A 25347-nucleotide genomic window follows, 5' to 3' on the forward strand; every position below is an offset into this window, starting at 1 on the left:
CGAATTCAACATGGCGGCCTACAGTTGAGTTGAGTCCATATTTCTTGCTAGTTCACTTGTAAATTGTTTTGATAGTTAAGTTGACAACATGAGTGATATTCGAGATATTTTGGAGTTGGAGCAAGGGCTTGCTTCTACGCCAAGTAAAGAGGCTATCGTTGGAGGAAACAAGGTAAGCTTGGCTTTTATAGTTGTTATCAAAAGGTGTTTTTAAAACTACCGTGCAATAATAAATTTAGTTAACTAGATAGACTCTTACATGCAGTAAATGACATAATTATAGCTTTTCCGTTTATTTGAAACTAATGTACTGTATTTTTTCGATTAAACGCCAGGCCTTGACTAAAACGCCTGCTTCACATAAACGCCTTGTTTTTCAGTGAGGTCCTTTGTTCGTTTTATATGAGAGGCCAGACGTTTATTTAAACCCACCTTTGTAATCGTAACTGATTGTTGTTGGTCAATGGGTGTAATAATCATCGATAATCTCTCAAATAGATCAGGAACAGAAAAAAAGTTGGCATATCTTCACTCTTGGCAAGTAATTTTTGAGTTATAGTGAACAATGGCTACTAGTTTTGGCCGTTGGTAACCTGTCAACTAACTGCACAAGGGTCTACATGATACTGACACATTACCAACAGTCAGATGGCCATAAACTAACAGTGTTGAGTAGGCCAAAAATTGACACAAAACACTTGTAGTTGAAAACAGTGTATAGACATCTGTTGAATGTTTGTACACTAAAATAAGCTCGTTTAATCCAGACCATGATAGCAAATTAGGAAAGCCAAGGAAGTATTACAATCATCCTGTAATAAAAACATTGTGATACCATAAGTAACAGCACTCCACGTATGTTGTCATCCTATTGCTTCATGAATTAAATCCTACCAAATATGTGCAAGTTTCTCTAGCAAATGCAACAAGATAGGGAATAGCATACTATTTGCAGCAGTCGCTTTCATGCTTACTAAATAAGAGATGGAGAAATGCGACTGCACTAGAGTGAGTTGGAAGTATAAAAGGATTGGGAAAGGGAGGGAGGGGAAATGAGAAGCGTGGTAGCATTTAGAAGCAAACCAGAAGAGAGACAACATGTTGTGACTGCCAACAGCCAAAGGATTCTTATGCAAACTGGGCTGAAATGAGATGCAGAGCTCTTATATAGTATTCTATTTCACAACACTCCCATTCATACTCAGTTGAAATAAGATATGGGAATAATGATTGACCAGCAGACTAAGCCAAGATGGAACAGCTTGGCTTAGGGGAGGTCAAGTAGAGGTACAATCCATGCAATGAGGGTGGGAGAGTGGGCCTTCCCTTAGCTGTGCTCTGCTGGAAAACTGGCTGGAAGACTAAGCGTGATTGGAGTGAACAAGCAGTCTTGGCATTTATTACAGAGGTATTACATAACTAGTGCAAAGTCCAGAAAACTGTATTGTTGTTATGTATTTCAACTTTGCATATCGTTTTGAGTGTCTGAACTTCTTCCATAACAATTTATTTACATAATGAAAAAAGTCACAACAAACAAAGCACTTCAGCGATATTTCGCTCTGCCATCAGTTCAAATGACTGGATGTTCTGCTGTACCTACAGGTGCCCATGCTTTCCCCATCCATAATCAAGCCTTAATTTGAATTGAAAGAATCATTTTACAAACAAAGCATTCCAGTGATATTTTGCTCTGCCCCCAGTTCAAATAACTGGATGTTTTACTCAGGCACCCACAGGTGCCCATGCTTTTTTCTGTTCATAATTACTCTTCATATACATCAAAGAAAATAACCATGAGGTTATGTGGAAGGTTTTCCAACAATTCAGTGGCTGTTGAGCCCACTCACAGTTCGCTTCCACTCAGTCCTTGCTGGTTTAAAAGGAAGCTGAAATTCCTGATCATTAAATTGAAAGGATGCAGCTGCTTCACCTGCATTGGCCAGAACTGGTTGGTATTGTGTGGTGGACTGAAAACCATCTCCAGGTATGGCTGCAGGTCAACTGCTGCACATATGCCATCATGTGGGTTTTACCACAAAAAGAAACCCACGGATTTAATGTTAAATCTGTGAGCCCCGCTTACATTGCACATTTTCTAACACAGGATTTTAGTAATATCCTGCACGTATTTCTTGTGGGTGTTTTGTTGTTCACACCCTATAGTAGAAGCGTACTTTGTACTGCAGAGGTTTAATATAAAATAAGTTCCACCTTTGTATCTCGTAGTTTAATTCTGTTGAAGTCTGACACTAGCAGCCGAAAGCGGTTGATTAATAAACTCAGTTGTACAAGATTATTAGTTGTTACTGCGTGCTGCCCACAAGTCGTCTTATTTTAATTGTTTTCCAGGGTTTCCACCAGAGTGCACCCTTGTGGGAATCCTGCCTCCTCCTCCTCCTGCTTACTATTAAATTTTATCATAGATCCTAATAAACTGCTTTATTTTCCTTGGTACCCCGATGCTTTTTTTTTCCTTCTGTAGCTTTCAATTTATTGGCCCCTTTCCTAAAAAATTGGCCCCTAAAAAAGATGTTCAGGGGCCATTTTGGCCCTCAAGTAAAATTTCCTGGCTGAAACAGTGTTTCCATAATGAGATTGATGACATGTCAACAGTTTTAAATCCTCTCTACTTTTTGAACATGTTGCAGGCCAATTTTTTTCTCAGGTTAATCTGTTTCTAACCTGAAGATAATACACTAATAATATCAGAAAACAATATCACAATCTATTCATAGTGATTGATAATCAATGATTTGAAGTCATTGTCTGTTCATTATTACAGTGTTATTATCATCTTTCTCTCAACTTTACATTGATCTGTTAGCCAAGAAAGCTTAGAAGAGCTGGGGAACAAAGCTTCAAACGTCCAGAAGGGATGCATCGTGAGCTGTATGCCTTGCTATACAGTGACAACAGGTTAGTGCAGTGGAAAAAGTCAGTCAGTGATTTTTAACTTTATGGGTTATGGGAAAAAGCTATTCAGTCAGTGCTGCTTGCTAGATATTCTTTTCTCTAACTCATTAATAATTCATCCAGTTAAAACAAAGAAAATCACAACCGGGAAGGAGGTTTGGATACCCGGTCTTAATTAGCATAGACTTTGCCGATTTAAGTTCTCCGTTTACTCCTTAGTGTTTATTTCGATTGAGAAGATATATCAAACACTCGAGACAGTGGTTCATCGGCTCTATCCAAACACCTCAAATTTTGTCAAAAATACTCTCTTCTCGGTGTTTGGATATCCCAATGAAAGAATGTTTCTTGTGTTCGATATATTACTTCCTAAACTCTCTTCAGTCGGTCTTTGTATGGAGCATAGAGCATCCACAGTTGTTGTTGAGTGATTACTTCTGGTAAAATGTTTAGAGAGGAAGTCACATGAGCCTTAGCTGGTTTTCATGTAGTACTCTGTCCTGTCAAATTGGAATTTAGGGATGTTGGTTTTTGTGGAGGGAGGAAAACCAAAGTACCCAGAGAAAAACCACCAGAGCAAGGCAAAACTGGCAACAAACTCAACCCACACGCATGACACTAGGCCAAAATCCAACCAGGATCACATTAGTGGGTTACGAGTACTCTTAGCACTGTCAGTGTCACCTCTGTAGCTGGATGTTAAGGTTTGGAAAATTTATCAATCACAAAGCCATAAAATGTTTTTGAATCGCTTTGCATTTCCAAACAGACATATCTTGTAATAGTATCCATGAAAATCTATAAAATTTTTGGTTACAAGGCATTAACTTAAGTCTACTAGGTCATTCCCAGCCGCCAGGGCTGTTAACAGAGCATATGAAAAATATTTAGAGGATATTACATGGTGGTAAGAGGATTGCGCTCACTCATGAGATATTGTCCTTGCCATGTGAACATAATATTCATATCTTCACGTTAATGTGTAATGTTATAAATAAAGTATATGTATGTATGTATGTTCTTTTTTATTATATAGACATATTAATGACAGCGTTTTTCATGATTTGCTGAAGATTTCCGACCACTTTCCGAAGATTTCCAAAGATTCTCCAAAACTTATCTGAAGGTCACACGAACGCTTCCGAACATTTTCTGAAAATTTCCGAACATTACCAAGGATTTCTGAAGATTACCGAAAAAGGCCAAAGACTTTTGAGGAAGCCCCTTAGATATTTCTATGATACACCAACGAATTTAAGTACAGTTTAAGAGACAAACTTGATATCAGTAAAATCATCGATATCTTCACTAGTGAGGATATGGAAAATATGCCACTCGAGTCCCCGATGTGGTTTCGCATGAAATTTACGAGTGGTGTATTTTCCAGTAAAACACTCGCGTCTATATAACTAACTAACTAACTAACTGACTGACTAACTAACTAACTAACTAACAAACTAACTAAATAAATAAATAAATAAATAAATATACATTTATATAGCGTCATTTTCCACTAATTGTCCATGGCGCTTTACAATACTTAAAAATTAAAATCTAAGTTTAAAATCCTAAAATTAAAATCCTAATTCTTTAAAAACCTAAAATCCTAAATCCTAAAAGTTAAAATCCTAAGAATTAAATACGCTTTATAATACAGTTAGGCTACAAATAAAAAGTAAAAACTACAAATCAAATGCATGCTTAAAAAGATAAGTCTTAAGATTAGCCTTAAAAACTGCCTCTGATGATGAAAGTCTGATCTGGAGGGGTAGTTTATTCCAGAGCCTTGGTGCCACCACGGAAAAAGCCCTTTCACCATACGTTTTAAGATTTGCTCTAGGCTCAAGCAACCTGTTGTTTGAAGATCTTAGTGTGCGACCAGAAATGTTAAATTGTAGTAGGTCTCTAATGTAATCAGGGGCCAGTCCATTCAGAGCTTGTAAGTTAACAACAATATTTTGAAAATAATCCTAAAATGAACTGGCAACCAATGTAAGCTCCTTAGTATTGGTGTGATGTGTTCCTGCCTTCTAGTCAAGGTAACAAGGCGAACTGCTGAGTTCTGTACAAGCTGAAGTCAATAAAATCAAAGTTAACTTGGGGGACTATTTTTTCCTTTGGTTTAGTTCCACTGGGTTCCCTGGTGTTAGGGTGATAGGGACTTTGTTTTCAAGACAGCTAAGACCAGTTCAGTTGTTTTGAACATTGAAATCAGCTGAAAATCTTCTTGTTGCCTTCATCAACAGAAGAGGTTCCAGTCATCAAGCTTCTGATAAGGTTATCGTGGCTTCCTAATTGCCAAGAAAGTTTGACCTCCCAACTGCACTTCTCTCTGCGGGGAGACATTCACTCCCCACATTACCTGCTTCTACCGACCAGGGATCAATGGGGATTAGACTTAAGGGGCCAGGTTCAATACTTACTCATTTCTTTCTCTCTTTTTAAACCATTTAGGGACTCCCCACCACTTGCTTCATCAGACACTTGTCATGGATACAAACAAATGAAGGCAAAGTTAGGGCGGCGACACGTAAGGCCATGGAAGTGGGTGCCTTTTATAAATCCTGCTCGAACAGATGGTGCTAAGCTGTACCACTGGAGAAGAGCAGCTGATGAGGGAAAAGAATATCCTTTTGCAAGGTTCAACAAGGTATATAACTTTAGGGTCTCATTTTTTGTACCTTTCTGTGGCATTGTCAAGGAGACAGTTCAGAAGAATTTTGTACAGGAGTCACTTTCATACCACAGTTTCACTAAAACTGTCTCCAGGTGGACAATGGGAGAGCAAAGAGCTTAATATATATTTATACCTCTTACTAACCAAGTTTGAGGTCCGTACTGTAAGTTACAGACCAAGAAAAAATTTTCTCCCTTTGATTTGTGGCCCAATCATGACATGCAGAAAACATAAATCAAAGGGGAAAAACAAGGATCTTTAACTTACAATATGGACTGAGAAGACGATGTATTTATCTACTCAGTGTGTGTTGGACAGGTATGGTAGGCCATTTCAAGTCATGCAGAATAGTTTCAAATGACTGATGTACGTCAAAATCGAAGCAATTCAATTTGAAATTGTTGCTAAGTCATTAGCTCGCTTCAATAAATGTCATCAAAATTATTCATGGAAATAAAACATTTTTCTTGTTTATTTGCCATGAATGTAAAGAGAACTTGGCAATAGATTATGAGAAATTTTGGCGATAAAATGTGCTTCATATTGTAGCAGCCATACTGTATAATACAGCTTGCTTATTGACCAATTAAAGTGCACATAGTAACTGAGAGATTTTCTAGGGAAGAGTAGTGAGTGCAAGATATATATTAAACAATTAGAAGTAGTGTATATATAGGTGGGTAGGTGAAACCAGTTTTTGTAGATATGGGGGGTGGGGGGGGGGGTATTCCCTTATATGGGCTATATAGAAATGTGCGCCTCTAAGGGCAGATGTTTTCGTCCTAAATAGGGAATTGATTTTGGTCATTTTGGTCATAAATAGGGTATGGTTTTTGCTCTCTAGTCTTGATATGGGTATATTTTTAAGAAGAAGCTACTTTCTCATCATGATCAATAAGACCATCAACAAAAACCCTTCACAAATTATGTTTATGGCAATTTAACATGGGTCTGAAATAGGGAACTAATGATAAGGCCAGTCTGAAATAAAGTCTCGATTTAAGGGTCAGGTCATAAATGGGGTATTGAATTTTCGGTCAGGTCATAAATAGGGTAGGGAAAATTGCAGACTTTGATCTGAAATAGTGTGAGGGACTGGGGGGGTACTTTGGGAATTCTGGGTAGGGATGTGTGCCGCTGGTACCCTGGAACCCTCAGCCTAAACCAGAGCTAGTTCAGCTGAATTTTGCTACCCTATACTAGAGTAAACTCCCCAAATCCCCCCATCTATCAACACTGTGGAGGCTTATTTGTGTAAATTTAATCTTACCAATTTGATTTTTTTATATTTTTGAGTGGCAATTCCTGGTTTCTTTAGTCTAGATAAAATCTTCAACCAGTTAGTCAGTTTTGTGAAAAATGATACCCTATTCTAGACCCAAATGCTCTGATTTACATATCCTATCCTAGAGTAAACTGTGTGAAAACCATACCCTTCACAGTGGCACATACCTATATAGCCCATATATGACAGTAACCGCCCCCTCCCCCCCCCCCCCCGGGTGTGAGGGTTTTGGGAAGCAGACTGCACACCCCCACCCAATTTATCTGAGAGTCCTCCCCCTCCCCCCTGGGTTGTAGATACACATACCATTCATGTCTGACAGTCTGAAAAATGTCTCAGTCATCCTGTCAGCATATGAGACTGTTCCCTATAATGTTCTTTGGGCCATTAACTATTACTATGAAGGTTTTATTAGTTTAATTTGTTCCTTCAGCCAGTGCATTTTAGCTATGAATTGGTGGTAACTTATGTCTGCTCTTTTACGTGAAATATTTATTGATTGTTTTAACTTTTGAATCTCCAGAAAGTTAATGTTCCAAGCTATACAGATGAAGAGTACCAGGTTTGTTTAACCTTCAAATATGGTTTATTACAAGCTACACTGTAAATGCTATGCTTTCAAGCCAACCATGGAGTAAGGGAAATACTCATTGTGGGACTTCACTCTATACAGTGCCAATTCTTCACTCACGGAAAGTGTGTATCTGCAGTTGTGGCTTTCTTAAAATAACTGCTTAATACACTACATAGTCAATCTGAGATTGTTAATACTCTGTCATTTTGTTAGGGTTGAGAAGCAACATTATGAGCTGTTTAAAGATTTTGGAATGTTTCTGATCAATATTTCAAATCTCTGAACTCTCTGAATTTTTTCTGGACATCTTCCTAAACATTGCCAAAAACTCAGTCCACAGATTTTTTACTTACATTCCAACACACTTCAAATTCAGACCAAGCTGAACCTGTGTGTGGAATACTCCAGTAAATTGTAGGAAACCTTGTAGTTGAATACAATCTGTGTCAAATGACATTTTGCCTAGTGTCTATGAAAGTGTTAGTAGTGTTCATAAAATTTTGAGAGCTGCAGAAACACACTTGAAGCTTTTTGTTGCTGTTCAGTGTTCTTCTTCCAGAGTTAGTGCAGGTTAAAAAATTTAACATTCCTCCTCTTGATCTTCCCTGTTTTTTACATCTATTTTTTACCCTATTTTTGACATTAGCGATCCCGACCTATGTAGTTATTTGGAGGTTTTAATTTCATTTGGAAGCAAATAAAAACATAAAAGACATGTTGTACTCCCTTAAATACAACCATTACCTAACAATATGTGTACCCTATTAGGATTTGTTTGGGTAATAACATTTTCCCAATATCACACCTACCTAATAATTCTCCTAAGCTGACATTATGCATTACTGAACTTATTACAGATGTACCTCCATGATGGCCCCCCCTCCACATGGACACGGGATGAAACTGATCACTTGTTTGATCTCTGCAGGTAATTTGCATATACACTGTAATGTGAGAAAAAGAAACATTTCCTGTGTTTCATCTATAGTGTATCAGTTTAGAAGAACAGGCAATGTTGTCAAGTGTGGACCATAGGTGTGTGTCTCTACAACTTTTTCAAGTTCTCCTATACTTTGGTGAGATTTTCTTTAACTTGAAGAAATGCAAAGAAAATGTTTTTGCTGTCTTTTCAAAATATAGACAGGAAAAGAAAGGCTTTTCAACATCACTGGTTTGTTGTGATTATTGAAATGTAAATTATCTTTGCTTGGGTATAATTAGACTACATTGCACGTCTGTATTTCAATCTATAGAATTATAGCAGTATGGTTTAAAATGCACACATTCAGTTTCTTGTGGTGACAGTGTTTTCAAACACTGGGTGTCAAAGCTATGCGATTGTATTACTTGTAGAGAGAAATATAGTTATAAATTTTAATATGTTATTTTATATTGGTTCTCTTTTCTCTTAAGACGGTTTGATCTTCGTTTCATAACCATTCATGACAGATTTGACAAGGAGAAGCATCAGGTGAAGTGTAACTAGTTAAATCCAATTTGTGAACATACATGTATATTTTATTTTATCTTTAATGTTAACTTTTAATTAAACACTTTTAATGTCTATTAATGGCCTTTAATACTAATGATAACACTAATCATGGTAGAAATTCTTATTGTCTCACAAAATTATTTAATGTTTCGTCATTCAAATACTATAAATTATGTGTTTTAAGGTTAGTTTGTTTAAGATTCTTTTAATTTTGAAGTGGACCACACAAATCTTTTATTTCTTTTGGACTATCAGGGCTGTAACATGTAAGAATATAATTGCTTTTGCCTATCCAGGACCTTGTCATTGTTCCATGGTCCTTTAAGTAAAATCTTCTTATGCACACAATATGTAACTGTTTAGATTATAAAATGTAATATCCCAAAATACTCTTAGCTATTTTTCTTTTGGTCTAACATGCCACAATACATGCACTTTAAAACGCAAAACTGACAGATGAGTGTTTCCTTCACTGAATTACCAACCTTTGTGTTATCTTAACTACATGTAGCTGATGTGAAGGGCAGAAAAATTAGTTCCAGCAAGTCATTAATGGTTTTGGATTTATCTCTGATTAGATGACAAAGGGGCACAAGCTTTTTAAGCCATTCATGTTGTGGTAATGCAAAACCAAAGAAAATGCAAATTACTTTCCACACTCAAGTGAAAAGTGTTCTGGGACCTAATAAGTTTCATGGAAAAGCAGTGTATTATGATTCCACAGTATTGGTCATTTTTCCACAGTACTGGTCATTTTCATTTTTCAATGTATTAACAAAGATTGACAGTTGTCTCACCTTTCCGCTTTTCGACCAATGGTATTTCACTTCACTCAGATGAAGCAGAAATGAAAGGCTCACTTTCTTGGCACTTCTTCACCAGACTCCTTCCTGCCGGATGGCTTTGCTCTTTGCCACTCGCGCATGTGACTCAAATGTGAGCCTGCTCGCAGGCTAAGGACTTCTTGTTAAATTAGAAACAGGCTGAATTTACATTAAGTTTTTTTAAGCTGTAAGTGGACAGGGTGTAGAAAGCAAAGGAGAATAACAAAATAAATAAAACACGTTAATAGCTGACACAATTACTGGTAACCTAGTAGTTTACATTGTGGTTTATATATAAAAAAAATATATATATATATATATATATATATATATATATATATATATATATATATATATATATATATATATATATATATGTAGTTAAAAAATGTTAAAATATTGAAAAGTTAAAATATAATACAGCATGCACATAAAATGTATTCAAATATATTACAAGGCATTTTCAAAACGTTCTAGAGACGGTAAAATGTTCACAGTCTGAATTACTTTGTAAAAAGTTGTTCACTAAAAGTTTCTTAAAGTTTCTTTCATGTGTGATAGTTTTAAATTTGTTGTCTAGACAGTTCCACAGGTAAGTGGCACTTGCATGAAATGTTTGTAGGCCTGCGTTGGAGCGACATTTCGGCACTGCCAGATGATCATTAAAAGAAGCTTGAGTATTATAAGAATGGGTGTTTTTAACATAGGTTCTATAACTTGTAAAATAATGCAGACACTCCCCATTTACAATTTTAAACATCATGCACAATTTCCTCATGCGTATTACATCATCAATTGGCATCCACTGTAGTTTCTTGAACAGTGGAACCGAGTTATCGTGGAAATTAGCGTCTGATATTAACCTACTGCAGCGTTTCTGCACTCTAAGTATTCTCAGCAGTTGATTGTTAGGGGCGTTACCCCAAACCGAACAGCAGTATTCAAAGACAGGCTTGATAAGCGTGTCAAATAAAAATTTTCTGCAGTGGAGATTAAGGTAGCCTTTCGCTCTTTTAAGTAGATGAATTCTAGAGTTCAATTAAATATTCAATGTGGTTGTGCCAGCTAATGTGCTTGTCGATCTTGACGCCTAAGAGTTTTTCATCCTTGGCTTCTTCTATGTGGTTGCCATTCAAGTGAAGATCTAAGGTTGGGTTGTTAGCATGTTCCAACTTCCGTCGTGTAGCTATGAGCAGGTGTTTCGTCTTCTTTGTGTTAGGTACCATTTTGTTTAACTTCAACCAACTGCTAGCGTTGTTTAGGCTGTCTTGCAAATTGTTTTGGATATGATCAATGGAGTGATCAGAAGTCCATAATGTTGTATCATCAGCATATATTTTGACATCAGAAGTTGGTAGGCAGAGAGGTAGATCGTTAATGTAAAGTGAAAAGAGCACGGGACCCAGGATTGATCATTGTGGAACGCCTTGTGGCAACGTGAGAGGGTTAGATAGCAATCCAGAAATGGCGCATGTTTGAGTTCGATCGTATAAATACGATTTGAACCACCTCAAGGTTGGTTCACTAGCGTGGTATTTAGCGATTTTAGATAGTAGAATGTCATGACTCACTAAGTCGAAGGCTTTTCTCGGATCCAAGAATACCGACCCAACAAACTTACTTTTATCCATAGCTTTCAGCCAGTTGTCTGTGAGGTTCAAGAGAGCAGTTTTGCAAGAATGATTTGGGCGATAGGCAGACTGTTTGCTGTATAGAAGATTATTTTTGGGCAGGTATTTTAGGTAGGATGATGCAACATGTCTTTCAAGAGGTTTGGAGATGACTGGCAGGACTGAGATAGGCCTATAATTGTTTCTGTCATGAGGTGAGTCTTTCTTATAGACAGGAGTTAGCTTTGCTTTTTTGAATTTATCCAGAAAAACGGCTTTAGTGATGCTTGCGTTGTAGATATTGGTTAAGCTTTGAGAAATCACCGGCAGTGCCAGTTTTAGAATTTTAATGCCAATCCCATCTAGGCCAGTAGCTTTGTTTCCTCCTATGCGCTTTATCTATTCTTCAACTTGTTGAGTGGTCATGAGGGGGATATCAAACTCCGTGGAAACATCTATGCGAGCATTGATAAAGTTTGAAATGCTTGCATGTATGTCATCATGTACTTGCTCGTCGACTGTGTCCTGAGCCGAGTTTGCAGCCAGCTGTATGTTGGTGAAGTGATCGTTAAAAGCATTAGCCATGGAAAGTGGGTCCGTTATTTCTGTGCCATGCATTTCAATAAAAGAGGGTGATGAAGGAATTGGGTGTGTTGGTACTGCATGTTTAAGAGTTTTCCAAAGTTTTTTGGGGTTGTCCATATTTTCAATGATTTCATTTCTCATATGGGCTGATTTGGCATTAGCAATCATTTTGACAACTTGATTCCTTAGCTTCTTATACATGGTGTTCGCTAGGATATTTGTGTCGCACGTTTCTTGAACTTATCTCTGATTCAGATACAGTCAATGATAGAGCTATTCATCCAAGGTGGCAATTTTTTCCGTTTCACTCTTTTCTCGACAATAGGTGCGTGCTGGTTGATTACACTATTGAAAATCAATTCCCAGGTGTCCAACTTGTCATTAACATCTTGGAATATATCAATCACTGACCATGGAGCGGTATCTAGGTCGTAAATAAAACTTTCCTTGTCAAAATTCTTGAAGCTACGATATTTGATGGTATCGTGATGCGGTTTGGGGGACTTAAGGCCGCGAAACTTGTGTACAAAGCAGACTGGATAGTGATCACTCAGTACATAAATCGGGACTAGGGTTTCGATGATCCGCTCTGGATGCGTAACATAAACATGATCTAGTAACCCTTGTAGGAGTAGAAGAGGAGATGATCTGTTTAAACCTGTCACTTTAGGAAGTGCATTAATATATACCTCTTACTAACCTCATCTTCTCGGTCCGTACTCTAAGTTACAGACCAAGTTTTTACCCCTTCGATTTATGGCCCAAGCACGAAGGGGAAAAAAACGAGGATCTATAACTTACAGTACGCACCGAGAAGACGAGGTTAGTAAGATATTTATTATATCTCTACTGTGTGACTGATGGCTTCATAAACAATTTCTATTCACGCGGAATTGGAAAGGCTTCAAATTTCTGATGCACCTCAAAAGCAAAACGTGTCAGTTTGAAACTGTTTTAAGTTATTAGCATGCTTTATTACATAATTTAGAGTATAAGAAAGTTTCAAACTTTCACTCGCTTTAAAAGTTGAGAACACTTATCGGTAAATCATGAAACAGTTTGGCAACAAAACCAACTGTAAAATTTAGCGGGCCGTACAGGAGAGTATGGTCCGCTAAACTGACCAATCACAGCGCGCATACTAATTGAGAGATATAATAATATTAGTTCAATGACAAAAGTTCTTTGGTTTGACCAGCTGACTACAGATTTGCTGTATTGGAATCAAAGCGATGGACTTCTTTAACTTGGGTTGATAAGGCAACTTATTACATGTCAAATAAAGTAGCAGACTGGCCTTTTCCTCAGCATGTACTCCACCTCTGGGACATTCAGTTTGAATGATCCTGCATTATCTTTCTTGATGATTTTTAGTTGTGTGGTAAGTCTCTTATAACCAAGCTTGCTCAGGACTGTACTGGAGAATATTGGCCCACCGTCTTGTTTCTATGGACCTTGCTGGGTTCAGTCTGTGCTGTCAAGACCTTGGCCCAATATTCTCCCAGTACAGCCCTTACTCTTGGTTAATAAGCTATATGTATCAATATTATTTTTTTATTGTTTCAGACTCGAACAATTGAAGAGTTAAAGGATCGCTACTATAGCTGTGTTACAAGGTTACTCAAGGTAAATGGCACCTTAGCAGGCTGTACCAACAGTCATGTCCTCCTTCTGAGCTAGTAAGAACCTTCATTATTAGGCAAACAATGTTTCATAACTGTTGTTTCATACTATACCATACTTGTAATAAGGAAATTGTGTGGAATACATTTTGCCACTTTCAGTTTACTATAGCTTGAAAAAGCATGATTTTCTTGTCACTGAAGAGAGGTTGGGATTTACATGTCACACATGGAATAAAGAATTTTGTACACAAAGGTACAGCATAGTGTGGTCTTTGTATACTGTACCATCCTTCTTGATAATAATCACTTGCAAGAACATTAATTTTCAGATACATTTATTTATTGATTTATAAAATTTGTATGACTGTTATGAAGCCGGTTTAATTTTGGGCTTATTATTACAGGCTCGAGCTCCCCCAGGACAAGAACCACAGAATTTGCCTGCAACATATGACAGTCAGCATGAAACAGAAAGAAAAAGACAACTTCTGAAGCTGTTTAACCGTACTCAAGAACAGGTACATTGTACAGCTTCCAACCATGTCAGCTTCTTTGATGCTCAGATGAGCCATTGGGAAAATTTTCCCATTTAATTTTCCCTTTTAACTAAATAAACCATGAACAGGTTATGGTGAGATAAAGCATTTTTTTAAAGCACAATAGCCACGAACATTTCACAAGTATTTGACAATAATTGTTTGCTTTTGTATAAATTTAACTTGTGATTGTTATTTCAATAATCATCTGGGCTGGGTTGTTCAAAAGCTGGTTACCCTAGGGCTAAAAGTTAACTTAAGTGTGTAAAAAATGTTTTTCACTGCTTATGTTTTGTGTAGTTTAAGATGATTCAAATTCAAAATGGAAGGACAAACTATGAACAGAAAACCTCACTGAAAGGTTTTTAAACTGAAATCTTGATTCTCACTAATCTTGGGTTACAACCCAGCCCTGAATAATAAGACAGATGTAGTCAGATATTGAAGGTTTTTAACAGTAATGCCTACATGTATTGTTTTCATATTGATACCAAATTGCTGTCATATTGATCACTAAATTGCTCCTAAGTGTCAGCACAAAGTAACATTACACAGGGCCACACTGACAGAGGGGAAAATATGTGAACAGTGATTTGTAATGACCAGCCCTGCACAGTGTAGGTTCACTCTAAGTGACTGCCATTCAACTTCAGTGATAAACCCTCCTGTTGTTTGAACAAATTAAATACATTGTTCCTTAAATCATTTTTCTTGAGAAGAGTTGAACCTTCAGGAAGCACAACATGGATGATAAGGATATGTTTGTTTAAGGTTGACCACTGTTAAGTTCTGAAAGTTTTTTCAGAACTTAACATTTTCTTTTGGATTTACCAGCCCTTATATTTTGCTATTTCCAGGGGGCTGCAACTTCCGGGGGTTGCTACCTTTGGGTGGCAAGGCAAAACATGTAACACTTGTGAACTATAACTATTTGCCAAGTGGAGAGTCTGCCTTTAGGTTAGGGCATGATGATGTAGGAATGTCCAGAATAAAGTACATGTACCGTGTTATTGTAAGTGGCATAGTGGGACTTAGAGAACTCTAGCTACAGTATGACAGTTTTTAAAATCTGGCAGTAGCTTCTTCCTCTGGCAGTATCTTCTTTCACTTTTCTTCAAGGTGAAAATGAAAGTGTAAAGTTCTGAATGTTTACTTGTAAAGAACCTTAATTTAAGTGTCAAAGTATTTAGTCCCAGTAGACTAATTGAGGGCACTAAACAAGACTAAAATGCTAAAAATGAATATTTAATGAATATTTGTAAGGTGCAAGAGGAAGAAATGCTCGTTGCAGAGCTAAGGAAAATTGAACTGCGCAAGAAAGAGAGAGAAAAGAAACAACAGGATCTACAGAAACTTATCACAGCTGCTGAGAACCAAGCAGACTCCTACAGATTGAAGTATGTTTAACTTCACTTTGGCAACAGTACATGTCATCACTTTCTTTGTGTTGTGTTACTTAACTTAAAGATGTGTAAATAGACAGCAGTAAATATTTAAGAAATACCTGACAAAATGTTGAACTAACCTGTACTGGCTAGTGTCACTGGTCAGATGAGCCACAAGACTAGAATTCTGAGTTACAAGCGAAAAACGTGGGAAAATGTCAAATGAAGAGGTGTGTACAGTATACAGTAGATATTTTATAGTATATCTTTCATTTGTTTGCTATGTTTTGGCAGGTGTGAATTCTTTTTAGGTTAGAATTTTTGAATAGTGTGATAAGCATCCACTTGTAAGGGCTGATTAATTTTTTCCTTTTACTAGAAGAGACAAGAAGCCAGTGAAAAAGAAGCCAACTAAAAAGAAAGGAGAATTAGCAGACAAACCTGTGAAGGTAAACATTTGGTCATTTATTAATACAATGAAACCCTAAATAAGAACAATGCCAAAGAAATGGGAATGGTAACATTTGACACGGGTTTGAATTATTATGTGGTGCAACTTAATATGGTTATTTGTTTAACAAACAAAATCCATGTTGCTGTGCGTCTGTTCAGTAATAGACCACGGATGAAGTCAAAATGTGGTAAGAACAAGTAAGTGGTACACCAGCCGATAGCCGAGTGTGTCACTGATGTTCTTACCATATTTTGATGTCTTCTGTGATCTATTACTGAACAGACGCACGGCAACATGGAAACTACTCGTTTTGTTATAATAAAAAATGGTAATGACATCATGTATGCATCTTTTCTCCAATAGATCATAAGTAAGAACAATCAAAATGCCAGAATAATTTGACTTGTTATATAATTCTCTTTGGATAACATTGGTAATGTCTTGCAGGCTGAAGCATCAGGAGTTAAGTTTCCAGAGAGTAAGGGAGCTGGTGTGTATCTGCGGAGTGGCAGGGTAAGAAATCTTATGTCAATGAATGAAGTCTTACTGTCTTTAGAAGTGTACCCTGTTTGCCCCTTTCCATCTGTAAGATTATATACACACTATACATAGCTTGTTCAATTTTGTTTTCAGATGAAGATGCCAGGATCTGTCGGAACCAAAAAAGCCAAGGCAGTTGAACAACTTCTAGAAGAGTTAGGAGTTGGTGAGTGCATACATGATACTTGTAATGCTGTATTTCGCCGTGCGTTAGCTTTCTTTTTAATAAGAAGATCGCAGTGTCCAGGGGATAGTATGGTATTCAACCGGGTATTCAACGCATTGGGTAGGCTTGATTTCCAGCCGTTTTGGGAGTGCGGTTTAAGGAACGCGGGATCACAAAACGGCTGGAAATCAACCCTGCGTATTTGGATGAGGTGGGACCAAAAAAGAGGGCAAATACATCAGCGCTAGGCTCGTCTCGAAAATAACGCAGATCAACATATGCTGAATAATAACAAGAAGACTCAGTGTTTGATAAACGAGTTGTTAGTTCTCGTGCAGTGTTTTAAAGCCTCGCCTCCGGGATTAGATAATACCCCACTTATAGCCAGTAAAGCAGTACTGGAATTGACAGATACACTAGTTACATCTTTGTCAGTTCTCTACTTTAAGTTTTCTTCTCTAACCGTTTGAATTAAATCTTTTTGTTTACTTGTTAGATCTTATGCCGATGCCAACTGAACACATAAGCCACCAGTTCAACGAATTGAGGTAATCGCTTAATCTGATAGTAAGTAATATTTAACAATTAGACCCGTAGCTCGCAAGGGCTACCGTCAATAGCACATGAGGCGAAGCCGAATGGGCTATTGACCCGTGGTCCTAGAGTGCGAAGGGTCTAATTGTTGTAGTATCACCCAACTTGTAGGACAGAAAAGGCAATAATAAAGTTAGCAAATGTAAGTTGAAGAAACATTTATTTGGGAATAAAACGAAAGAAAGCGTCACGCTCGTTTGCGCCAATTTCGCTACTCGAGGACTATTGCTAATAGTCCTTTAGTAGCGTAACCAATTAAAATGTAGGATTTTCATTAGTCCACTAGTTGGGTGATACTAAATATATTCAGCCAAGCCTAAACGCGGAGCTCTTGATTACAATAACTAGCCAAAGAGGATTTGTTTTTCTCGGATCAGAAACTCAAAAACTAATCAAGTGTGAGCATCTCAAGTGATCAAGTGTAAGCTGCTCCCCCAGAGTAATAACCTGACTTGAGCCTGCGATCCATTCGAAAACGAATACCTGGTCAGTGGTCAACTTAAAAACAAACACGCGACCTCTATGAGTTGTTAAACCTGAAACGGTGATATGGTCACTAATACTGGTCAGCGGATACCTTGTTTTGACAGCTGTCAATTAACCATAACATGGATCTCCAATATCAAAGATGTACCTATGGTAATGGTGCTACTCTCTTATTTTTCAAGGTATTAGTCTTGTATGTACGTCCGTCCGTACATACGTACGGACAGTCACGTGACAACCAAAATTTTTTAGATCGATGGGTTACCAAATTTTCTAAAGTATGACGCCTTCAGCACGTCAGAGCTTCGCTTAGATTACACTCTCTGGGAAAAGGGGTGGAGGGAGTGCGTACCTTTATTAGGTAAATGTACGATATGCTTATACTCTAGTCTGAAACTGGGTATGTTTGTGACGTACAGTGCAGAAGTGCAGCGTGACTCAGTAATATATCCGGTTCTTTGAACCCTTTTCAAATTATTTCAAAGGTGCGAGGGCAAATGCCAATGTCCTTATAACATGTGCAGTCAAACTGATGTCAACTTCCTCACCGTGTTTACAATGTTAAGGACGAAGTTTTATTTTACAGAAATGAGATGATTCTGTTGTATGACTTGAAACAGGCAGCTGGAAACTGTGAATTTGAAATCCAATCCCTGAAGTAAGTGTAAAGATTAAACACGAGGAATATGACGAAAAAATGATAGAAACTATTCAGCACACAAAAAGTGGTTTAATCACCTGTCGAAGGACTGAAAATCACTTTCGATCCAGTTCTTTGGTGTCAGTCAGAAAAGATCAGTTTTTTCAGAGCTTCTCTTGCCCAGTTGATCACGCTAGACTAGCTTAGTTTAACTATTTACTGTGCTTAGTTAATTTTCAGGTACGTTTTTTGGACGTTTAAGAGTAGTATATAGTTCTGGTATGCCAGCCAGATAGTTACAGCAGTTACAAGAGTTTTTTTAAAGGCTTAAAACCCGTTAATAAGGTGTGAGCTTAACGTATAGAATTCTTTAACTATTTGGACTTGATCTCCACAATCTTGCCTGCTATACCGTTTGAAGTGAATTGTTAAACATACTCTCGCCAGCTATTTATTTAATATTGAAGTAATTATTCATTTTTTTGTCAGACATCGTCTGGAAGCCTTGGGAAAGGACATATCAACCATAAATGGTATCTACATAGCATAATTCCGGTTTTATTTTAAGGTTATTGGTACTTCCTGTCATTGTAGATGTTATGATGTCATTATTTTTCGGGATCTTGAGAAAACCGTTGATCAATACATTTTTAAACTTTCCTCTGCGAGCATCCACAGATTCTTGGTTTTGTTTGGTTATTTGAATCAAGGCAGCGAAATTTCCATATTTCTGTTGTCACAGTTCGTATGAAGACAGTTATTGTTGTTGTTGCTGCTGCTTTTGTCATTGTTAGTCTATTATTGTTTTAAGTGTTTGCATTTGTGGCTCTGGTAAGCTAAGTTAAGTTTAATTTATTTTACAAACATGCACGAAAGATCAAATGCTGTGTTACAGTGTAACACTGTGTAGCACACGAAAAACATTAAGTGAAGAATTCCAGTTCAAAAAATAAATCATCATCATAGGCGTGTGTTTTGCGTTGAGTCTTTTTATTTAAGTCATATTTGATGTTTTTAGTTTTTGCCGCCAAATTATATTAAGCGGGGCTTTCTCTATTTTTCCTTAGTTCCTGTTGAAGCTGTTACTACTATTCCTAAAGTGGTTTGTATAATTGTTTCATTTATAAATAGAAATCTCTTTTATTAGAATGTTCCTAACACTAGGCACCCATTAACTTTGACCAGATCGTTGCATTGTTTTGTATTTTTTTCTGAAAGATCTTCTCAAATGCTGAAACAGTTGCCTTGTTTATCGTCCAGTTTATTTGCATTGAATCGAACACCAGACGACCTGTGTTATGGAGTTCTAATATAACTCGTACTCGACAATATTGCTTATTTAAAGCCAAATAATTTACAATTCACTATGAAAGTCATATAAAAAGTTTGCAATTTTTTACGGGCACAAGAAGGGCAGAAAAAACGTTTTTAGCCAGTTACATTCATCCATAACCATTTTGAACAGAACAAAAGTCTCATTGAATTTTCTCAGATTTTGGCTTTGATTGGTCAATACAATGTGAATACGGGCCATTCTGAACTTGTGATGTTAAAAAATGTGTTCTTATCTCTCAGCAAATTACAGCTCCTTCGTCTACGCCATTGATAGACGCAGTGACCCCTTCACCAGGGACTCCAAATGCGGTAGGTGTGCTTACTGGAGAGTAACGATAGCAAAATAGATTACGGTCAGTCGAGTTCGCTAGTGTTACTCAGGTAGCTGTTTTAATAGAAACCCCGGCGTCCTGTCCTGATCGTTGTAAGGTGATTAAAGAAAGGCACAAATTTTCTCCAAAAGTTTCTCTTTCGCCATAAATCGGTCCAATCGACTATTCTTAGCCTCTAACGAGCAAAATTTGGCTCGATGAAGGAATTCAGACATTTTTGGTTAAGAGACCAAAGACTGAGCGCAGTTGTCCAAAGCAAAGAGTACACTGATCCAGAGTCAAAAGAAAGAATACTGATAAGCGTAAGCCCTGTAGACTTATATGGTCCTAAAGTGAACTTCTTTTTGTTTTGTTTTGCAAACAGAGAAAAAGAAGAACAGCAGCCTCGTTTTTGGACCAAAATCCGCTGAAGAAAACCAAGAGACTTTAAGATGGAAAGACTTAACAGATCCTCGACGTCTCCTGATACGTGACATTCAACAGAATAACGGGATCTTGGGTCGGCGTCTCTAAACTGAAGACACGAAAACGTTTGTAAATAAAGATTGGATGAAAAGATTCTTGTTAATCCTGAGTGTTGTTTTAATTTTTCAACGAGTAAGCCACTCTAGCTCCGATGCAAAACTTATAACAAATCAGAAAATCTAAAAAAAAAAACTGACCAATGTTCAGCTCTTGATAAAGGTGGCTATTAAGGGTGTGAAAAGTCATGGCACACTGCCACAGATAGAGATGTAGACTGCTAAGCGTCTTGGCCTGCCAAAGATGCACAAAACCCGGCTTCTTTAGGTTTCTCGTCTTTTGGCCACTTCCACAATTTGTATTCTGTAATTTTGTCACAAACTACTTTGTGTATTGTCATGTATTTTAAACAATTATTGGATGAGGTTTTTGTGATATCCAGAAGACACCTTATTCCAAAATGGCCGTCATTTTAGTATTTTTTTGTTTACTTGAAAATGAGCCCTTGTTGCCTCGTTTAAGGGAAAATATTCTTTTGAATGTCGAGTTTAAGAACGAGGTAAAAAGGGCTAATTTGCAAGTAAACAAAAGAATACTTAAATGGCGGCCATTTTGGAATAACGTGTGTAATCAAGGTCGAGGTAAGGGTTATCAGCCGAAGCGGAAGGCTGAGGCTGATAACCCTTACCGAGACCTTGATTGTATAATAATCATTATTTGCCATTCGTCAAAGGCTGTGGTTTGGCAGTTTTTGTTTAAGTTTTATTTGTTTATTAGCTTTTGCTGTTAAAAATAGGAAATCCATCAGAGAAGTTATTTTGTTTAGTTTTCTAGTTACAGGTTAATGTTCTAGTTCATCAACGGCAGCGACGAGCCGTTGTCTGCACAACCGTAAACTGTTCTCTCAGATCATAACTGTAAATAAGCATTGAATTGTAATTGCTACCTACAATAGTTTTTTGTTGGGCGTCGTTTCGGAACATCACGGAACATTCCGGAACATAGAATAACAAGTGGCTCCAAGTAGCCTATACCCATGCGCAAGAGAATACATGTTGTATAAAATAGATACGCAATGCATACATAGTCAGACAAGCAATTTGAAAACGTATGCCATCTGACAACTAGAAATGATATGGGAGAAATGCTAATTTGAAAAAAGTGCATCATAGATCTGAGATATAGAAAATTAAGACACAGGAGAGAAGATAAATGTTGTAACGCAATATGCCATCTTTATTACAAGAATATCGTCAGGCGAATAACAAAGCAAGCCGAGTCGAAAAATTATAAATAGAGAATTAACAAACAATTCTGAACTAATTCTGTACTGGGCCATTGTAACAAATATCAACTTTGCCTTATTTTTATTATATTTGTAATTTGATTTTAAAGTACACGTGAAACTTGATAAAATAACAGTACTCCTCAGTAGGCACCTGGTGTTTTTTGTAAGTTATGTCATGCAATGCCATATTTCCGAGAATTAAAATATTATATGTTGCTAAAAATGTATTAGGTTTCAATAATTGATACAAAATACAAGGTGTACTAGACTAAACAAGAAGCAGAAAAAGAAAAAAGAAAAAAAAAACTTAACACACACGTGTTTTATTACCTGACATTGTTCGTCACATTCTTTTTGACTAGAGCAATTTCAGTTTTTAATGGACACAAACCTTGTACCAGAATAACTTTAAGTATATTACAGTCCTTTTTGCATTTTCTGAAAGCTTAAGATATGCACAGTTGTCTGAAATAACACCAAAACACTTTCTCATGGGAACTCGAGCAATTAAATTTCAAAGTTCAGAGGAATTGTCAGTTAAGACACAGCTAGGTAAAGTTTCATCATCAGTTTCATTTCACCACTATTTTCAAGTGTTTCATATATTACTTCAGAATTTATTTTCTACATTTGGTGTTGTTAGAAATGATTTCTTTCGAGAAGATATTCAAAAGAGTCGCACAGAAGTTTCCAATAATCTCGGTAAAAAGTTTTAGTCCACTTGTTACTCGAACTTTTGGTGGATTCCTTCCAAACACTTAAGCTAGTATATAACTGTAACTGAACAGAACGACTTTAATCTGCATTTGATAATGGTAACAAGACAACGTCGAAACGTCAAGTTATAGCATTTATTTTTCTTTCAAAATTATTACTTTCTAACCAAGTATCTTTTGGGATTCGAGGGACAAAAGAAACTTGAAAATTTTGTCCTGAAAATATATATCGAACGTGGCCTATTACCTGCTGCCCGTTTTGTTGAACACTTCCATTTACACGAACAGGAAGCATTTTTTGACCAAAAGATTAAGTATACAGAGCACGACCTTAGTAAATGATTCTTCGTAATATGTCCTTGAATCTCCAAAACCCTAATAAATTTGAGACTTGTCATATTGTCAGATGGCGATCGACATAAACTATAGCTCACCTCTCCAGAAACACTTTCTTGCAGGAGGATTGGTAAGTTTTAACTCTCGCATCTTTGCCGTGACCCTCCTAGGGACTTCATGCTGGTCTTCTGACCTAACCTAGGGTAAGCGGCGTCTTTGCTTCTTTCCTCCGTTCTTTTCTTCTTTGCTCGACTCCGTTTTCGGCTGAGAGCTTTTCTTTTGCACTCAATCGTGCCAGTTTTCTGGACGTTGCGTGTTTTTGCCTTTAGTTAAGCTCGGTCACCCATCCGGCTGGGCGGGCCTTCTTTGTTAAGCTTAGTCACCCATCCAGCTTAACTTCTCATTTTTCTAATTTTGTGTGTGGCTCTTTTTGAGTGGATCCTTTTGAATTCACTTTTGTGCACTTTGCACTTTTCTGTGCCTTGTGTCTCTTGCTTTAATTTTACTGTAGCCAGGCTTGTCCTGTTGTCCAAATTTATCATAACTTAATTGATATTTTTTGTGGCTGGGCAATTGTTCCATCCTCTTTAACATTTTTGATAGTGTGCTTTTATTTTGCTTGAGCGTTGCTTGTTTTTAAGCCTTCGCTCCTCCAAATTCTCCCTTATTCATTGCTGTTTGCAGCGCTTAATTCTTTTGTAGCCAGGCTAAAGTCCTGTCGTCCAAATTTGTATCTTTATCCTTGTAGCCTTATTACCTAGTAATATTTTTGTATTTATACAAAAGCAAACAATTGTCAAATACTTGTGAAATATTCGTGGCTAGTCTGACGCGGCGTTTCGTCTCGGCCAAGAGACTCTTCAGAGACCTTTAGAATTCAAAGGCAAACTCGTTGAGCATCACGCCCAAAGTCCCGTTCGCAAATTCTTGATGTTGACAGTCTGGCCCTCTATCGCAGAAGGATTCCCAACCGTACGTTCACGAGTTAAATTTATACAAAAGCAAACAATTGTCAAATACTTGTGAAATGTTCGTGGCTAATCTGACGCGGCGTTTCGTCTCGGCCAAGAGACTCTTCAGAGACCTTTAGAATTCAAATTTGTAGCCGGGTAAATTCCCGCGGTTCATTCATTCTCATCTTCTTTGCTGTGTGCACGTAATTTTATTGTAGCCAGGCAATAGTCCTGTTGTCCAAATTCTTTTTCTTCTTAATAGTATTTATTGTAGTCGGGTAAAATCCCGCTAACGTATTGAAATAATAATTAATTCTCCCTTATTTATTGCCATCCGCTACGCTTAATTCTATTGTAGCCAGGCTAAAGTCCTGTTGTCCAAATTTGTATCTTAACTTTTTGTAGTTTTATTATCTAGTAATATTTTTGTAGCCGGGTAAATTCCCGTAGTTCTTTAATAGTACTTATTGTAGTCGGGTAAAATCCCGCTAACGTATTTAAATATTGATTTATTCTCCCTTATTTATTGCTATTCGCTGCGCTTAATTCTATTGTAGCCAGGCTAAAGTCCTGTTGTCCAAATTTGTATCTTAACTTTTTGTAGTTTTATTACCTAGTAACATTTTTGTAGCCGGGTAAATTCCCGTAGTTCTTTCAATTCATCCTCTTTCCCGTGTGCACTTAATTTTATTGGAGCCAGGCAATAGTCCTGTTGTCTAAATTCGTTTCTTTTCGTTAAAATTTGCTGTTGTTGTTCATCATGCGTGAACACCGCAAAACCGTCAACATTCATTGCGGTACAAAGCTCTCGGGCAAATCCCGGGATGAAATTTTGACTGCCATCCTTCAAAAATATCAAAATGTTGTGGCAGTCCAACAGAACTTTGACGTCATCCGTGTCACTTTCAAAGAGGAGGAGCAGGCCCTCGCGGCTCTGCATGAAAAGGGTGTCAGGCTTTTCGGCCTGTGGTGTAGGATGGACGGGGGTCCTCCCACCACTATCGTCCATCTTTTCGATTACCCGTATGAGCATCCTGCTGAGGACATTTCCGCTTTCTTTGTTGCCTATGGTGTTGTTAAGGGTGTTCGTCATCAAAAGTATTTACGAAATGGTGACATCGCCACTGGCACGAGGCTGATTGACATTGTTTTGTCTCAAACTCCTCCTAGAGTGGCTGTTATTAATGGCTCTACTTGTCGGGTTTGGTACCGTGGCCGACCCATTATGTGTAACATCTGTACAACAATTGGGCACAAATCGTTAAACTGCCCATATAAGAATAAATGCCGCCTTTGCGAACAAGAGGGTCATTTTACTAGAAATTTGCCCTAATCCTTGGGGCCTCAACATTGCTTCTGACGTTTCTGGGGGTGATTCATCTGGCGCTCCCGCTGGTGGAGCTCAGGTGGCCCCCCCTGTGGATGGTCTAAATTCTTCTGGTGCCACTGCTAATGGTGGAGCTCAGGTGGCCCCCCCCTGTGGATGGTCTAAATTCTTCTGGTGCCACTGCTAATGGTGGAGCTCAGGTGGCCCCC

At 37.6% G+C, this 25347-nt stretch overlaps 1 protein-coding gene across 1 annotated transcript; it reads left to right on the plus strand.

Annotated features, from left to right (window-relative positions):
- Window positions 1-28: 28 nt before the first annotated feature.
- LOC145467689 (DNA methyltransferase 1-associated protein 1-like) lies at window positions 29-20622 on the plus strand. The gene is made up of 18 exons (XM_081451292.1): window positions 29-172; window positions 2828-2919; window positions 5371-5566; window positions 7402-7440; window positions 8310-8380; window positions 8866-8923; window positions 13530-13589; window positions 13993-14106; window positions 15388-15521; window positions 15889-15958; window positions 16411-16476; window positions 16597-16669; window positions 17166-17217; window positions 18336-18407; window positions 18879-18922; window positions 19457-19491; window positions 19965-20033; window positions 20421-20622. Exons 1-18 carry the CDS (start codon window positions 89-91, stop codon window positions 20484-20486), a joined length of 1395 nt encoding a protein of 464 aa, XP_081307418.1. The 5' UTR covers window positions 29-88; the 3' UTR covers window positions 20487-20622.
- The last annotated feature ends 4725 nt before the right edge of the window (window positions 20623-25347 follow it).

The sequence above is a fragment of the Orbicella franksi genome, chromosome 14, assembly GCF_964199315.1.
Source record: "Orbicella franksi chromosome 14, jaOrbFran1.1, whole genome shotgun sequence".
NCBI lineage: Eukaryota > Metazoa > Cnidaria > Anthozoa > Scleractinia > Merulinidae > Orbicella > Orbicella franksi.